The sequence below is a fragment of the Camelus dromedarius genome, chromosome 2, assembly GCF_036321535.1.
Source record: "Camelus dromedarius isolate mCamDro1 chromosome 2, mCamDro1.pat, whole genome shotgun sequence".
Lineage (NCBI taxonomy): Eukaryota > Metazoa > Chordata > Mammalia > Artiodactyla > Camelidae > Camelus > Camelus dromedarius.
Genome location: NC_087437.1, coordinates 61,427,557 through 61,442,684, shown reverse-complemented (window position 1 = coordinate 61,442,684; position 15,128 = coordinate 61,427,557). Strand labels below are relative to the sequence as shown.

Genomic DNA, 15,128 nt, shown 5'->3' with positions numbered 1-15,128 from the left:
AAGGGAGAGAAGGATGAGGTGGAAACTGATCAGTGGCAGGCAGAGTGAGACTGAGGGACTACAGGGTGGAGCAGCTCAGAAGACTCCACCTGGAGCCCAGGAGAGGACAGAGACAGTGCATCAGGGGTTGGGTACCCTGGGTCTAATGATGGGGTGATTCCTGGGAAGGGAGCTGAAATGATTTAATCCCTCCTCCAGGGAACACAGGCAGAGGGTACAGGAACCAGATAGGAAAAGACACCGTGTATTTATCCCCTTGAAACTGATGTGCAGAGACCAGCAAGGCAGGGAGGAGTCCTGGGAGAAAGTTGAGGATACTCCATACTGGGGTATCTTTACCATCTTCCCCAGAGGCCAGGCCTTGGCTTGTGTTGGGGGGAGGGGAAGAAAGTGATGTGGAGGCTGAAGCAAGGATCCAAGTCTGGGCTAGAGCAACTGAGCTCCCCAATGTAGAGTAACTGAGGGCTGAAGCATCTCTGCGCCTCTAACCTCTGTGCCAAGCCCTTCAGCCGCCAGAGGAAAATCATGAATGAAATCCATGGCTTTGGAAACACAAGAAGTCAGAGGGATTTTATTTAAATAGACTTTAATCAGAAGTAAACTAGAGTTTTGTGTGCAAATTTATTTTGGTTTTTAATTTAGAGCCATCACCCCATTAACTCTGGTGTGTGCATGTACGTCTTTCTGTAGGTCGGTGTCCTCTTTGTGGGTATGTCCGTGTGAGACTCTGTCCATTTATGTAGTAGGTCTTTACGGACCAGCCTCTGTGTCCACTGTGCTCACAAGATGTGATCTCGTCTTTATCATTCATTCTCATTACTCATTTTTCTTGGGAAAGCCTTCAATCATCTTCCTTTTTCCAGTCTCTCCCAAACCACGGCGCTTGGAAGTGTGTGCAGGTGAGGCTGGGGTGGGTCGTGAGGCATCCTAGGCCAGAGCTGCTCCTTTCGGGCGAGGCCTCAGTTTTCGCAGTTCAGCGGGTAGGAGGAGTAACGGGTCCCGCTGCAGCCGCAGAAGCGCAGGACCACAAACACCGCGAGCCCCAGCAGCAAGAGGGCGCCCAGGGACCCGAAGAGGATCCCGAGGAAGGCGTCATATTTCACGCTCAGGTGCTCACAGCGCATGCCCCAGGCCGTGTAGATGGAGGAGGGCACACAGCTGGGGACAGAGAGAGGGGACAGGGTCAGCAGGGGAGGAGGCTGGGGCTTAGCCTCTCCACCCCGCCTCCAGGGCCAGGGAGGTTTTCCACGACAGGCTGGGCTCCCCTCTAGGGAAGAGGCGGAGTCAGCCCTGAGGCGGGGCTGAAGCAAGGCCACTGGGCAACTGAGGCGGGCGTGGAGATTAATTCACCTGGGTCACCTCCACCTGGACAGCGAGGAGGTGCGGGGCTGGCCGCAGGTGAGCATGCGCAGTCACAAACCCAGCCCCATCTCTCAGCGCTGCCCCCTCGCCCCCCTCCCCTGCCCCGGTGCCCAGCTCCATCAGTCCCCTCCTTGGACCCCGCTGCAGTGGGCAACCGTTGACGCAGACGGAGGACGCTGATGTCACAAGAGGGCCCGGGTGGCGCTGCTCTTCTTAGCAGTCCTGAGCTCCCCTCACAAGAGCCCCGCAGACTGCTAATAAATCAAGGGAACAGAGGGAACAAGGGAACAGAGGGCGCCGGTTTGAGAGGGACCTCACTGACTGGTACTGTTAAGGAGGGGCAGGGCCGGGCCTGGACACAGGACAGGGGGTTCCTTTTCCACAAGGAGACAGCAGGCTGTCCACCCAAGAAGCAAAATCTGGTGGAAGAGTTTGGCTTTGGAGCCCTTATCCTGCTACTTAACTGCTGCTTAACTGCTACTTATCCAGCCCTTAACTGCTACTTAACTTACTGGGTGCCGCGGGCAGGTTCCCTATCATCTCTAAGCTGCAGCTTTCGCATTTTTAAAATGGTCATAATATCCACCCTGTAACTGGTTTGAGCTGCAGAGGTAATATAGCATCTTTATTCTCTACACAGGGTAGGCACTCACACGTCTTCTTTTCCATTGTCCCTTTTTCTCTGATCCCCTTTCTCTTAATTACAAAGGGAAGCATCCTAATTTTCAGACACCGGGAGGTACCACGGCATTTCCGGACCCCTTGCAGTATCTTTGCCCAGCTTGGATTCCCCAGCACTGCCCTCCACCTCCTGTCCCCAGCCCCACTCACCTGCAGCGGGGTCCATCAGGCAGGTGCTGGCACTGGCCTCCGTGCTCACAGTAGCCCTCGCTGCATGGGGACACGCAGGTGAAGCCGCTCTGGGGGCTGAAGACCAGGCGGTAGCCCTTGTAGCTGTTGCATTGGAGGTAAGTTTCCAGTGTGCTCACATTCACTGTCAGGCAGGACACAAGTGAACAATGGAACACAACTGATTAATACCAAATCTGTATCTTTTCAATCAAGAATTCCATTTCCAGGCACTTATCCTGAGAAATAATTGGAAACACGCACAAAAGCTACACATGTTCATGGAAGCCCAGAATAGCATGGTTTATAATACCAACAATGCTTGACAGGAGTGGTTTTGTTTAATAAAGAATATTGTGCAACCAGTAAGCACCATGGAATAGAAAATGCATTGGTTAAGAGTATATGCTTTGACGTCAGCCAGACCTGAGCTGAAATTCAAATTCTACTAACTAGTTGTGTGAATTGGAGGAAATTTCCTACCTCTTTCAGCCTCAGTTTCCTTATTTTTAAAAGGAAACTACCTTGCTGTAAAGTTTAAGGGAGATAATATATGCAGAGTATTCAGTACAGTGCCTGACATGGTAAGCTCTCAATAAACGGTCGCTGTTAGTATAATATTCTGTTTAAAATATACCACCCTATATTAAAACTGTAAAATGATATATCAAATTGGAATATGTATATAATATACAAGGCAATATGTTCATAATTGTTTAAGTAATGAGGAAGTTATCAAACATTAGGTATGATTTGATCCCTTTATTGTAAAACAATATTGATATGTGTGAAATTTCCTATGCATAAAAGAAAATTCAGAAGAATGTGTGTTAAATGAATTTGTCTTTGGGTATTGAGATTACAGGTGATTTTTTTTTCTTTTTGTTAATTTGTGTTTCCTAGTTTCTACAATAAACATATTGTACTTATATAGTAAAAGTTGTGGGGCTTTTATTGTTTATTTTCTCTAACAAAAGGCACAGTCATATCTAGGGTAGTCATTCCCTTACCCCCAACCCTTCTTCCCTGCCACACATACACATAATAGTTGGGAGGATTTCACATTGTTGCCGCCTGGGAGGAAGGAGGCTTAGTCTGGATTCTAGAAGAAGCTCTTGCTTGTCCTGGACTCACGGAACAGAGCAGCTTCCGTTGGGTCTGGCATGGTCCCTGCCCTGTTCTCTGCCTCACTCACAAAGTAGGGTGGGCCATTCCTTTTCTTCTCTGGTAGACTTGCCAACCTCTCATTCCCATCAACTGGGGGCTCTCGGAGTTGAAAGAGCCCTCAGAAGTCCCATCTCATTTTCCAGATGGGGTTGTTGAGGCCCAGTTTCAGATGGCTTTTGCACGGGGTCACATTCTTTCAGGGAGGGGATGTCTCTATCCCTGGGCCAGGTCTCCAGCCTTCAACTTAATATCTCCAGCCAGAGGGCAAAGGCACAAAGGATGTCCTTGTTTATGTTTATAAAGTGCAATGGTCTTTAAACCAAATCATTATATATAACAATTTTATAGAAAGAAAACCATTAGGAGTGATGGTCAGGCAGTTGGAGCGATTGTTCTGTGAAGCTGTACACGTGGGGGTGCATCAAGCAGTATTTTGCGCTCCTGCTGTTGAATCTAGAAGGATGGTGCGTAAAATGTTTATAATTTCTCTCAAAAGTTACAAACAAAAAAGTAAATTAACTTGTTTCTTGTCTGTGGCCCACTGTAGAATACATTTCAGCCATGGCTGGTTGGGCTGAAGCTCTGGGCCAGGCTCCCTCTGCTTCTCCTCCCTTAGCTACCCCAGTAACTGTCCCCAAGACAGTGACTCACAAGCCATCACACTGTGCACGTCTTCTCTGGAGATAGGGTAGAAAATCACATTGCTCCTGGGCCCCTCACTTCTCTTTCTCCTCCTCCACTGGGCCTGGGGTAAGAAGGCCTCCACCACAGCGTCCAGCAGCTGAGTGTTCAAGAAGTCAATGACAGGGCCCCCAGGGAGGTACTGGAACTCCGAGATGATCTTCCAGTGGTGAACTGAGCTTCCTGAGGCTGGAGAATCTCTGTGTAGGAGAGGCACAGTGAGCGGCTGAGTGGGCAGGGGCGTAGGCGAGGCCCCAGGGGCCAGGTGAGGACCAGGTAGGGACAGTCGCACTTACATCTGATTCACTTCTCTGTTCCTGAGGAAAGTCCTTACTTCCAGGTTCCTCAGCCTGTAGGCCACCTAAGACAGAGGATGGGGATTTGGGGGTGGTGGAAGTGGGGTGAGGCTCAGTCCAGAGAGGAGACCCTTCCCACTTTAGTGCATTTATTCATCCTTCTTTCCTTCCTTGAGTGTGAGCCCCAGTACCACCAGAATTTCTGTATCCCTACACGCCAGCTTAGCCTGGTGACTAGGGTGGGTCCCTGCTTGATAGAAATGTGTTAGTGAGTGAAGGACTTTACGTACTCTCACCGCACCTCCTATCACAAGGTGAGAATTGGAAGTGAATGATCCCCACTTTACCTCTGATCACTCACTCATTTTCTCCGCACATGTATAATGAACACCAATCACATGTAGCCAGACCTGGGGATGGCCAGGTGCAGGGGATGTCAGTGTGACTAAGGAACAGTCCATACTCAAAGACCCATAGTCTGGCACGGTAGACAGACATCAACGGATTTACCATGCAGCAGCAGCAGCAGCAGCAGAAGTAGGAGCAACTGTAATAATTATTCTGGTAATTTTGTGATACATTGTGTTTCAGGCACCTCGTTAAGTGCTTTATGTACATTATCATTTAAACCTTGACACGGCCTATTGACATAAGTCCTATAATTCTTTCTATTTTTACAGATGAGACATCAAATAATTTGTCTAATTATCATACCTGCTCTAGTGAGTGGCAGTGCCAGAATTTGAACCCAGGTAGGACTCTAGAGCCTCAAAACTCAACTACTGTGCTATTTGCCTGGGATTGGGGAATGGACGAGGGAGGGGAGCCAAGAAGAGGGAGCCCCCAGCTCCTTCAGGGAAGTCAGGGAAGGCTTCCTGGAGGTGAAATGCCCACTGTGTTTCTTCCATATAATAACAAAGTGCAAGTCTCAAGGGATGCTCGGAAGGGGAGGCTGTGTTGACACCATGGACTCTGTCTATTGTGAGTTGGTCATTCCAGCCCCTTTGGAGGTATCTGTCCTGGGCCTTTCTGCCTTCCTCACCCCCAGCCTTCCCTGGGGCAGGAGGCTCCAGCCCCTGGCAGTTAACCCTAGATGCATGATGAGACCCCGCCCTGAACCTGCCAAGATCCACCTCCCCACCCAGAGCTGGCCCGCAGCACTGACCGAGGCATTGACATCTGCAGAGGAGGCATTTTCGTCTTCAGTGAGTAACAGCTGGATGATTCTTATGGGAAGCTCTGGAGATGGGAGAAGCAGATTTGTAATCGCCTCGCAGGTTTACCCAGACTTACCCAAGGAGGCCAGCCCAGAAGACCGCCCAAATCTACAGTGACAGTAGGTCACCAGAAGAGTCAGGAGAAGTGGCCAAGTCTATTGACTCTCACACTAGTGGGTGTTAGACTACGGCCAGGGCTTCCCCGACTCTTGTCTCACTGAGCTGTGAGGTGGCCTTCAGTCTTTCCTCAGCAGACGGCTCAGGCCCTTGGTTCCTGCTGTGACAGCTGCCCCCTCCTCGCTCCCGTGCTCTACAGCTTACCACCAGCTGAGGGAAATTAGGAGTTCTGTCCTGTGAGTTTGAGGAACTTAGCCTGGCCCCCAGCGGAGAACTGGGGATGGCGGAGCATCTGGTCGTACCTCGGGCGGCTGGAGTGAAATTGTTTCCAGCCAGGAAGCAGCGAGTGTCGGTGAAGGCTGGGGGGCAGATGCAGGCAGGCTGGCAGTCCGCAGTCTGGGAGATGTAGCAGTGGCCGTAGTTATAGCAGTAATTTGCAGGGCAGGACTTGTTCTGACAGGGGAAAGAGTTCTCCAGAGCTACAGAGGGAGCAGAGAGGTCAGCAATACCACACTTGGCAGCAGGGGGCAGCCTCCAGCCCGCGGAAAGATGCTCCCAGGACAGGCTTGGTTTCTATCCCCCCAAAGCCCGCTTAAACTGTGTTCTGCTCGTGGGCCACTCTGAACCCCAAACTATCCTTCTTCCTTTTCCAGACGTTTCTTCACCGGGCAACCCCTTTTCCTCTGCCAGGTAGTGATTCTCCCACCTCTGCTGAGGAAATGGAGTGTTTATCAGACCCTCTCCATCAGGAAAGGACCCAGAAGGCTGGCAGGAGAAGGGCCCATCAGCCCACTTTCCTCACTGGCATCCCCTTTCTCACCTTTCTAAGGCTGTGGTTCTACCTTCTCTGGTCTCTGCTCAGAAGACGCAGTGGTCTCTAGATTTCATTGGGGCGCTTTAGAGGGCTTAAGAGAGGCCGCACCGTGATGTGATGCCCCTCATGGCTCAGAGGTCGAGGTGACTCAGAGATCCAGAAACAGATGGTGGGAGGAGGACTCAAAGGGAAGACAAGACACCCCTGCTGCCTGATGCCCATGGCAGCCCCTCCAAATGTCTGATTGGGGAGAGGCAGAGACCCTGGGCCCTGCATCTCAGAGAACCCTTAGGAGCCTGAGGGCCCCACCCCGGCTTGCTTCTTGTTCCCTGGCTGCTGTTAGAAGTTTCATCTCTTCTCCAGGCCATGTTCTGTCTTTTGTCCTGGGTTTCCCACATTGGTGCCTCAAGGCTGCTCTGGCCTCTCCTGCCTGCCTGTACAATGTTTTCTCCTTCAGTCTCACACCCTACCTACCTGCTTTCCCTCCTTATCCTACCCACCTGTACTCAACATTCTAAAGACTTGCTGGCAAATGGGGAGAAGTGGTTTGCCCTTGGTTGTCCCAGGCCCTAGAGATGTCACCTGTCCCCAGGACCACCTCCTGCCAATCCCTGTCCCCAGCTCACATGTACAGTGACGTCCATCTCCAGTCAGGTGCGGAGGGCAGGCCTCACAGCCCTTCCCAGGAATGCACTTCACACCTTGGAAGCACGGCACATCGCAGGGGTCACTGGAGCGTTCGCAGAATTGGCCAAAGGTGTTTTCGTCACACATGCAGTTGGCCACCTGGAATGGGTTGCTGATCACTGGGTGGCCAGGGGGCTGAACAATTAAGGGCTTCTGGGTGTTTCTGTACTGATCCCTCTGGTCTGAGTCCTTGTCTTAATTCTGCCAGTATCCACCAAGCACCTTCCTGGCCAGGCCCTGGGCCTGCCTGTCCCTGCCCAAAGGCAGACTGTCCTGGGGCCTTGTCATCTCCCTGGGCCGTCCTTTGCCCTGAGCCCTCTGCCTGGTCCTTGCCTGGGATCTCAGCCTCTTCCCTCTCACATCTTATCTCCTTGCCTGAAATCCCTTCTAGAGTAAGATGGGGGCTAAATAAACAAACATTCTACTACCCTTGGAAAACTGGACCCCATGTAAGTTGCAGCTTCCCGTTCTCCCTTCCCTTGCTGACTCCCAACCAAGAAGACAGAGCTGCTGAGCGTGAGAGCCCGCAGTCACCAGAAACAGGGCACAGGGGAGAACTGTGCCAGAAACCTCATCACACTCCTGGTCTTTCTTTTCTCCCCTACGGCGATGACTCTGGAAAGCTCCTTGCAACAGAACCCTTCAACACTTTCTACTTCCAAGACTGGATATCTTGGGATATCTAGAATAATGTATTGATTTTAATCCCTTTTTCCCCCATTTTTTTTCTCTTCCTGGACTCCCCTACCCCTGTCCCTTTCAAGCAGGAATTCTCTGCTCATGCTTCAGCACTGGGGTGTGTGTATAAGGGGTGAAGGAAGTGGTGGGGTATTGCCAGCCAAACGTTTTCCTTTCTGGCTCCCCCTTTACAAATAAAACAAAAAAAAATTTTTTTTAAATGCAGATGGCACCAGATTCATGGATTTAGGCCAAATATCTTGGCTAGAAACTTGAATGGAGAAGGATTTTCTCCAAACTGCGAAAGAGATGCTTCTTTCAGTTGGAGGAAGAGAGTGAAAGGGACAGAAAAAGAGTTTCAGGGGTGCCAAGTTCAGAGGAGAGCTGTGCCTCTCTTCTCAACACCATGAGGATGAGGTCTCAAAGAAATGGCCGTGCAGTGCTTCTAGGCTGATGGGACCCTAAGCCACTGTACAGAAGGTCTCCTGTGTCTGAGCAAAGGCACCAGAGCCACAGAGTGCCTCCTTCAGTCTGAAGGGAGGGAGCATGGAGATTGTGGTCCGTGTAGACCCAGGGCCAGGGACCACAAGGGCACCTTCCTACTCTATGCTTCAGTGTCCTATTCCAGAACATGGAGCTGGGAACTACTGGGCAACTCTAAGAAAGGCTGAGGTGGAAGTTTCCTGCAGGCCTGACTGAATGGAGGCTGAGAGATAAAAATTCAGTTGAGCTATAAGCAGTAAAGAAAGTTCTATTTCTTATACTTGCAAGTTTGTGGCCCAAGATTGGTATCAGCCCCTCTCACCTACTACAGCTCCACCCACCTCCCGATACACACATTATCACAGGCATTCAATGACAACATCCCTTCAATTTCCACTTCCTTTCCCCTCAACACGAAAGCTCCCTCCCCATCCTTCTCTAACACTCACCTCCAGGGAGGAATTGCCCACCCAGTTGGTCTGGTTGTATAAGCACTGGCTCTTTGCCTTGCAAGCACAGACCACAGTCCTTGGCTTGAGCACAGATGACAAGCCGTCCTTGGCACTTCTTGCTAGAATCTCCAGAGTAAATGGTTCCAGCAGCTTTGGTGTCCATAGCAGTGTCCCATTCTCTGCCCCAGGGAAGACAAGATTGTTGAGAGTGGGGAGTCACATCTGCTCTGCTGTCTGACACATCCTGGCATCTAATACCCCAATGCTGAGGCTGGACTCCTCTCCACCTCCCCAGACCACTTGTCCAATCTTATCAACCATTTCTTTCAGCAATACTGGCTTCCTCGAGTGATCCTCCTGAGCACGCCCCAAGCTGGAGGTGGCACCAGCCCAACTAAGGGATTCTAAGGTGGGGCTCCACAGAGGGGAAGGCAGTTGCCCCTCTGAAGGGACCCCAAAGGGCCACCCTGCCTGGGCCAAAGGACAGGACATTTAAGGGTAATGGAGGATGAAGGCCAGGATGCTCCCAACACTTGCCCAGGCTACTTGGCAGGTCTTCTGCAGAGAAGAAGAAAATGACTCCAGCTTCCCGGCAGCCCCATCCCTTGCCCTGATTTCTCACCCACTGCTCTCATTTCCTGGACCTTTCACTAGCCGCCTTCAGACACCAGACTACAGTGAAACACTGCTGCATATCAATAAGGACTCTTCTGATCAAACCTGTCTTACGTTGTGCAAGAAAATAGGGAAGTCTCCTGGAAACAATAGGTTGAGAGGAGCAGATAGTAGGGAACAGATGAGAGTAATTCCCAGGCCATCACTCTTCAGGAAAGGAGCCCAGTGGAGGAGAAAATCTGCTGCCATTGACTGGGCACCTGGGAGGATGCCACGTGGAGCAACAGGATGCAGGCAAAGCAGTCCTTTCTTAAGCACAGAGAAAGGAAATGTGTCAGAGAAGTGCTCAGAGCTCAGAATAAGGTCCCTAAGGGCTTTGATTTAGCAAAGTACAGTCACCAGCTTAATTAGTGCTGGCAACAGAAAGCAGGTTGCCTCCTGTGGGCTTTGACTCTTAACCCAGATCAGGGTCCAGGCCTGGGGTCTCCACACCGTTACTGACAGGGAAAGTTGAAGCTTTCAAGGAGGTGCAAAATTAGGTAAACACGTGAGAATGTACTGAACGAAGGTATTTATATTTCTTTAAATCTTGTTCTATATGATATCCTTCTTTGAACAGATATGAAAGTGTTTTAAATTAGCCTTTGTTCATTGTTATATTTAATAATTTGGTGATTGCATAAAGATGATTAAAGATGATTGCATTTTGTAAGATTGAGATGAAATGATCTTTACACTGGATCTTAGCCAAAAGGCCGGAAACCAGTAGATGAAATGATCTTTGAATCAGTTGCATGTGCCCAGAGTCACCAGGGTTAGCTGGTAAAATCATCATAAGCCCATCACTACTAGTCCCTATGGGCCATCTATCCAAATTATAGGAATAATTCCTAGAAATGTTGGTCCTGGGTATTCCAATGGAAAAATGACATGAAGTTGCACAGGGTATAAATGCAAAATTACCCAAAGCTTGACTCTGACCTTATCAGCTATGGCCCCAGTCAAGCATTCTTACCAAAGAGCTTGAAGTCAGCGCCGTTGTTTCTGAGCGTGAATGTGACGTTCTCAGCACTGCTGGCATAACGAACCTGAGTGGTCTGTCCGGTGAAGGCTTTCAGCTCCTGAAGACCCTCGATAGGGGGCGGGTACTGATCTGAGACACAAAGAAGGGATTCGGGGTCTGAGGCAGGATACTATCTTGCCTTCCGGGCCTCCTCTCTCTTTCTCTAGTCCTCTGGCTTGTAAGAGGCATTCCCAGGGCTGTGACCCACCTCCAGAAGCAGGAATTATCCTGTGTAACTGCTCTCAAACCTACGCAAATCAGGCTGCGGTTGTATTGCCCACCAGGCCAAATCTTTGTTCTCTTTTATTTTCTCCCCAAACAGGGTTTATTTCAAGTTCTTTCCTGATCAGAATGCCATGCTGGGCATGGTATGAAGTGAACCAGAGGACAGGGTTGTTGAGACCAATGCAGAGTTTTACCTTCGGAAGAGGGCCGAAAACCACGAGGGTCATATCTCACGGGCATTGCATTTGTCAGCAAATAGAGGGGTGAAGCCCTTTCACCGGTCCCTGTGTTTTGGAGCCCTGCTATTTCCATTTCATTGTTGATTCATCCGTTTATTCATTCAGTCACTCAACAAATATTTATTGTCACCTACTCTACGACTGGCACTGTTCTTGGTGGTAAGAACACAGCAATGAACAAATAAGAAAGATACCGATGAAAATTTGAAAATGTGTTAGATAGTTATACATGTTAAGGAGAAAAAAAATTGAGCAGGGAAGGAAAATAGGAAGTGTGGTGAACATGAAATTTTAGACAGGCTAGCCAAGAAAGGCATCGCTGAGAAGGTGACATTTGAACAGAGACTCGAAGGAGGTGAGGGGCAGGCCCGTGGCTGTCTAGGGGCAGGTGCTCCAGGCAGAGAATAGCACATGCAGAGTCTCGGAGTTGGGAGTGAGCCTGGCATGTCTGAAGAAGAAAGAAGCCAGTGGGGCTGGAATGGAGGGAGTGAGGCGAGAACACTAGAAGAGTTTGGAGAGGCAATGGGGCCAGATTGGAATGACTTTGAAGGTTGACATAAGGACAGAGTGAGCTGTGGGTCATGGAAGGGTTTGAACAGAGGAATAACATGAGAAAAAGAAACTATTAAATTTGAAAGATGTGTAGCTTTAAGGAGTGTCGTGGAAGCAGGGGCTCCTCATCTGCTCCGTAACTCTGCACAGGCCTCCCCTGGACCCACCACTTACTCAGGGTGGAGTTCATCTGCTGGTAAACTCTAAAGAGCATCCCAGTGTGTTGTCCAAGTTCCACATTTTGTGTGGCCAGGGTGTCATAGATGCATTGTTCATCTCCATTACACTGGGAGGTCAAATTTCCATTCAAGGATTTATTTTCCCGCAGTTGTGAAAGGAACACAGGGGTGAAGTTGGAAGGCAAATGGTCATTCCTCTTGCCAAGGAGGCTTGTTCCATTGATTTCCCCTAAAACACATGAGATGTGATGGTGGTGGGACCGTTTAGTTATATTTCTTTCTTGTCCACCCCTTATCCTCATGTTGTATGGTTTGAGGGGTGGATGGGGACATGGAGGGACAGAGTGACTTCCAGCTTCTGAGATTGGAAATGCCTGCTCTAGTGAGTGAGGGCCACCCACTTCCTCTCTTCCAGATAGAGGGACTCAGGTGGGTTGAGGGTGGAGCGGACAAATCTGAGGTGGCACCAGAATCTTCAGGTCTCTTCCTGGCCTTTCCATCCCTCCCTCACACAGGACAGAGGTCCGGTTCCCACAGGACTGAGGGAGGCAGTGCAGCAGCTTCCCTTATCCTGGCCCTGCCCCATCTGCCCGAGGACTCTGAGGCCCAGACTCACAGGTCATTCCATAGTGAAAAAGTGTCTCCTCAGTGCTCCCCAAGGCAATGGTGGAGCCATTGGGCATCCTGAAGTCATCATGTGGGTTGCCGTTCCAGAACCCTGAGGAACAGAGCAGGAGTTGGCCACCCTGGAACTGTGACCCTCCCCTTCCCTGGGGAGCATCCAGCAGGTCATATGGAGATGTGGGGAGGAGGAGGGAGCCTGGGGAGCCTTTGCCAGTTGCATGTGTTCTCGGTTCAGTTATCCAGGAGAAGGAGAAAGGACTATGACCTCAGAGCCCTCCCCTCAGCTTTAGGGAAGAAGAAAATGAAGGAGGGAATGAAGAAGGAAGAGAGAGAATGTTGGGGGTGGAAGGAGGGTGGGGAGGTGCGAAACCAGAAGGGAGCTGCTGGACCCACACTCCCCAGAGCCCATCCTTGATGCCCCCTTGGTTGCCCTGGAACCAGAGCTTCAGGAGGACGGGAAGTGAGCTTCAAAGGTAGCTGAAGAGGTGCCTCCTCCTTTCCTGAGCTCAGTACCCTCCCAGGGCTCCACTCCAAGGAGGCTGAGAAAGGAAGCCCCATCTGGGAGGTCCGCAGGCCCACAGGATGGGGAGCTGCTGCGGGCTGGGGACCTGAGCGCCTGTTGCAGAGTCAGGCTCCTGCCTGCTCCTTACCCATGAGGCCCTCTGTGTGGTTCTGGTACTCCTCTGGGAGGCTGCAGGAGGCATGGAGGATGTTGGAGAGAGCAATCACTGAGACGGTCACTGCCCCATCGAAGTTGGCTGACACCATGGAGCCATTGCGGGTCATTATGACTCCAGTGGTGTTGACTATCACCTGGCCTAGAATGTGGGGAGACAGATGAGGAAGCAACCAGAATTGGAGCTCTGGAGGCCCAAGACTGGCAGTAATGAAGGTTCAAGATGCAGAGGAGACTGAGAGTGGCTGGGAGACATCCTTCAGGGTCCTACTCCATCCAGCAGCGCGAAACCATACCCACAGGACATCCTCACAGCCCACCCCATCCACTTCTCCCTGGGGACTGAGGACGGGGCTGCCACCAAGAGGCTGTCACACACAGACCCAGAGGAAGGAGAGAAGTGAAGAGGGCAAGTTTGATGCTCTGCTCTGGTGAAGAAACTGCTCAGGCATAGCTGCTGGAGGGACGCAGGGCTGGTGACCTCTCTGTTCTGCCGCGATGCTGCTGCCTCTCCACCCCTGCACCCTGCTCCCCCATGCCGGGCACCCCACTGACTCTGACCTTGACCCAGGGAAGCAGGAGAGGGCTGCTGATGGCTGTCCCCAGCCTACCTTCTGCTCCTTCTCGAGTAGTCGTTACATTCTGGTTGTTGAGCCGAACATGGATTGTGTCATTAGGCTCAAGGAACCATTGAACCTGGAAAGGAATTGGTGGAGGCCTAAGCCCGACCTGCAGGTGGGCCCAGAGGCCAAGGAAGGAGGCTGCGAGGAGAGTGTAGAGCCTGGGCCTTGGACGAAGGTGAGGGTGATGGGGAGATGATACAAGGTGATCTAGCTACCGTGTGCAGGGTGCTTAGCACCCGCCACGCTCTGAGCTGGGCACATTTCTTAGATTAGCTTTTAAATCTCATAACAGCCCTGTGAGGCAGGTATATTATTATCCCTATTTTACTATCAGAAAAACTAGGCACCAGAGGTTAAGTCATTTCTTCAGTCACACAGCTGGTGGAGCCAGGACCCCAATCCTGTGTCTGTCTCAGGGTTGACTCAAACACTGTGCTGGCAGGATGCAGCCTCCTTCCCTCCTGCCCCCTTCCCTTCTTCCTCCTCAGTCTCCTCCTGGGCCTCAAATTCCAGCTAAAGTTCCTGTAGCTGAAGGTGCTCTGGGAGGGGAGTGCCATCCCCCTCACCGTGATGGGGTCCAGTGTGCTGGAGCTGTATTTAGCGGCAAAGGCAATGAAGTTGGTGGCCTGTGCTGAGCCAGTCTGGGCAGTGCGGCCCTGCAGCATGAAGGAGGAGTTTCTGTCCTGGGCCTGGACCAGCAGGAAATCCCCCAGCCCATTGAAGGTGTAATTGGCACCATCCAAGGTAGTGATGTGGGGGTCCCCGAACATCCAGGCTGGAAAAAAGAAGGCACCACATTGGCATGGCAGACCAGGGAAGGGGCTGGGATTTCTCACTGCCCCCAGGCAGGGTGTTTGCCTGGGAGACTCCAGCCTGGGGAGGTGCTCATGGAGCCTAGAACACTCCCCGGAAGCTCCCTTGCATTGTGTGCCCCCCACCCACCTCTCATTATCTCCCCTTCCCTCAAGGACATGTATAAAGTCCCTTGTTTGCTATCTCTGCACAATGGAACCATGTCCATCTTCCTTTGTGGCCACAGCCCTGCCCCAGGAAGCTTGTGCCACCCTGGTCCAGACCCCAAGAGGCTTTCTCCCCCTTCCCCTGCCAGATCTTCCACCTTGGCCCTGCCCCAGGGCCAAGCTCCAGCAGCCTCACCGGGCCTTGGGGGCTGGTACCCAGAGCAGCCGATGCGGGGCCGCCTTAGCTGGTACAGGGCGCAAAAGGAGGGCTTGTCGTTGAAGCGGCAGCACCAGTTCTGAGCCTCCAGTTCTTGGTCTGTGGGGAAGGAAGCTTGTTGGGGAGGTGGAGGACGTGCAGACCCCAGCTGGGAGGTTTGGGCAGGATGACACGGGCAGCACCGGCATGGCTTGGGAATCAGGGGCACCTCACTTCAGATCCTGCCCTGCGCAACGACCTTGGGCCATTGACCAGTCCCCTTTTCGGACTTGTCAGAGCCACAAGCAGCAAAGCTCCCAATGGGCCGGGCACAGGGTCCTTCCTTTCTTGAAGGGTGGGGTGCTGAGTCCCAC

The 15,128-nt window shown here is 51.5% G+C and overlaps 1 protein-coding gene across 1 annotated transcript in view; it reads right to left on the bottom strand.

Moving 5' to 3' along the window:
* Positions 1-569: 569 nt before the first annotated feature.
* The window catches only part of MUC4 (mucin 4, cell surface associated), a 28,048-nt gene continuing 13,489 nt past the window's right edge, over positions 570-15,128 (bottom strand). Inside the window, exons 13-27 of the mRNA XM_064476990.1 lie at positions 14,755-14,874; positions 14,166-14,374; positions 13,588-13,672; positions 12,951-13,118; positions 12,293-12,394; positions 11,672-11,905; positions 10,434-10,571; positions 8,801-8,982; positions 7,130-7,289; positions 5,992-6,168; positions 5,521-5,594; positions 4,356-4,420; positions 4,030-4,259; positions 2,194-2,356; positions 570-1,158 (exon numbers count right to left, since the gene is read on the bottom strand). Coding sequence (XP_064333060.1) covers positions 960-1,158; positions 2,194-2,356; positions 4,030-4,259; positions 4,356-4,420; positions 5,521-5,594; positions 5,992-6,168; positions 7,130-7,289; positions 8,801-8,982; positions 10,434-10,571; positions 11,672-11,905; positions 12,293-12,394; positions 12,951-13,118; positions 13,588-13,672; positions 14,166-14,374; positions 14,755-14,874 — 2,306 coding nt within the window. The 3' untranslated portion in view covers positions 570-959. The remainder of the gene's footprint in view (positions 1,159-2,193; positions 2,357-4,029; positions 4,260-4,355; positions 4,421-5,520; positions 5,595-5,991; positions 6,169-7,129; positions 7,290-8,800; positions 8,983-10,433; positions 10,572-11,671; positions 11,906-12,292; positions 12,395-12,950; positions 13,119-13,587; positions 13,673-14,165; positions 14,375-14,754; positions 14,875-15,128) is intronic.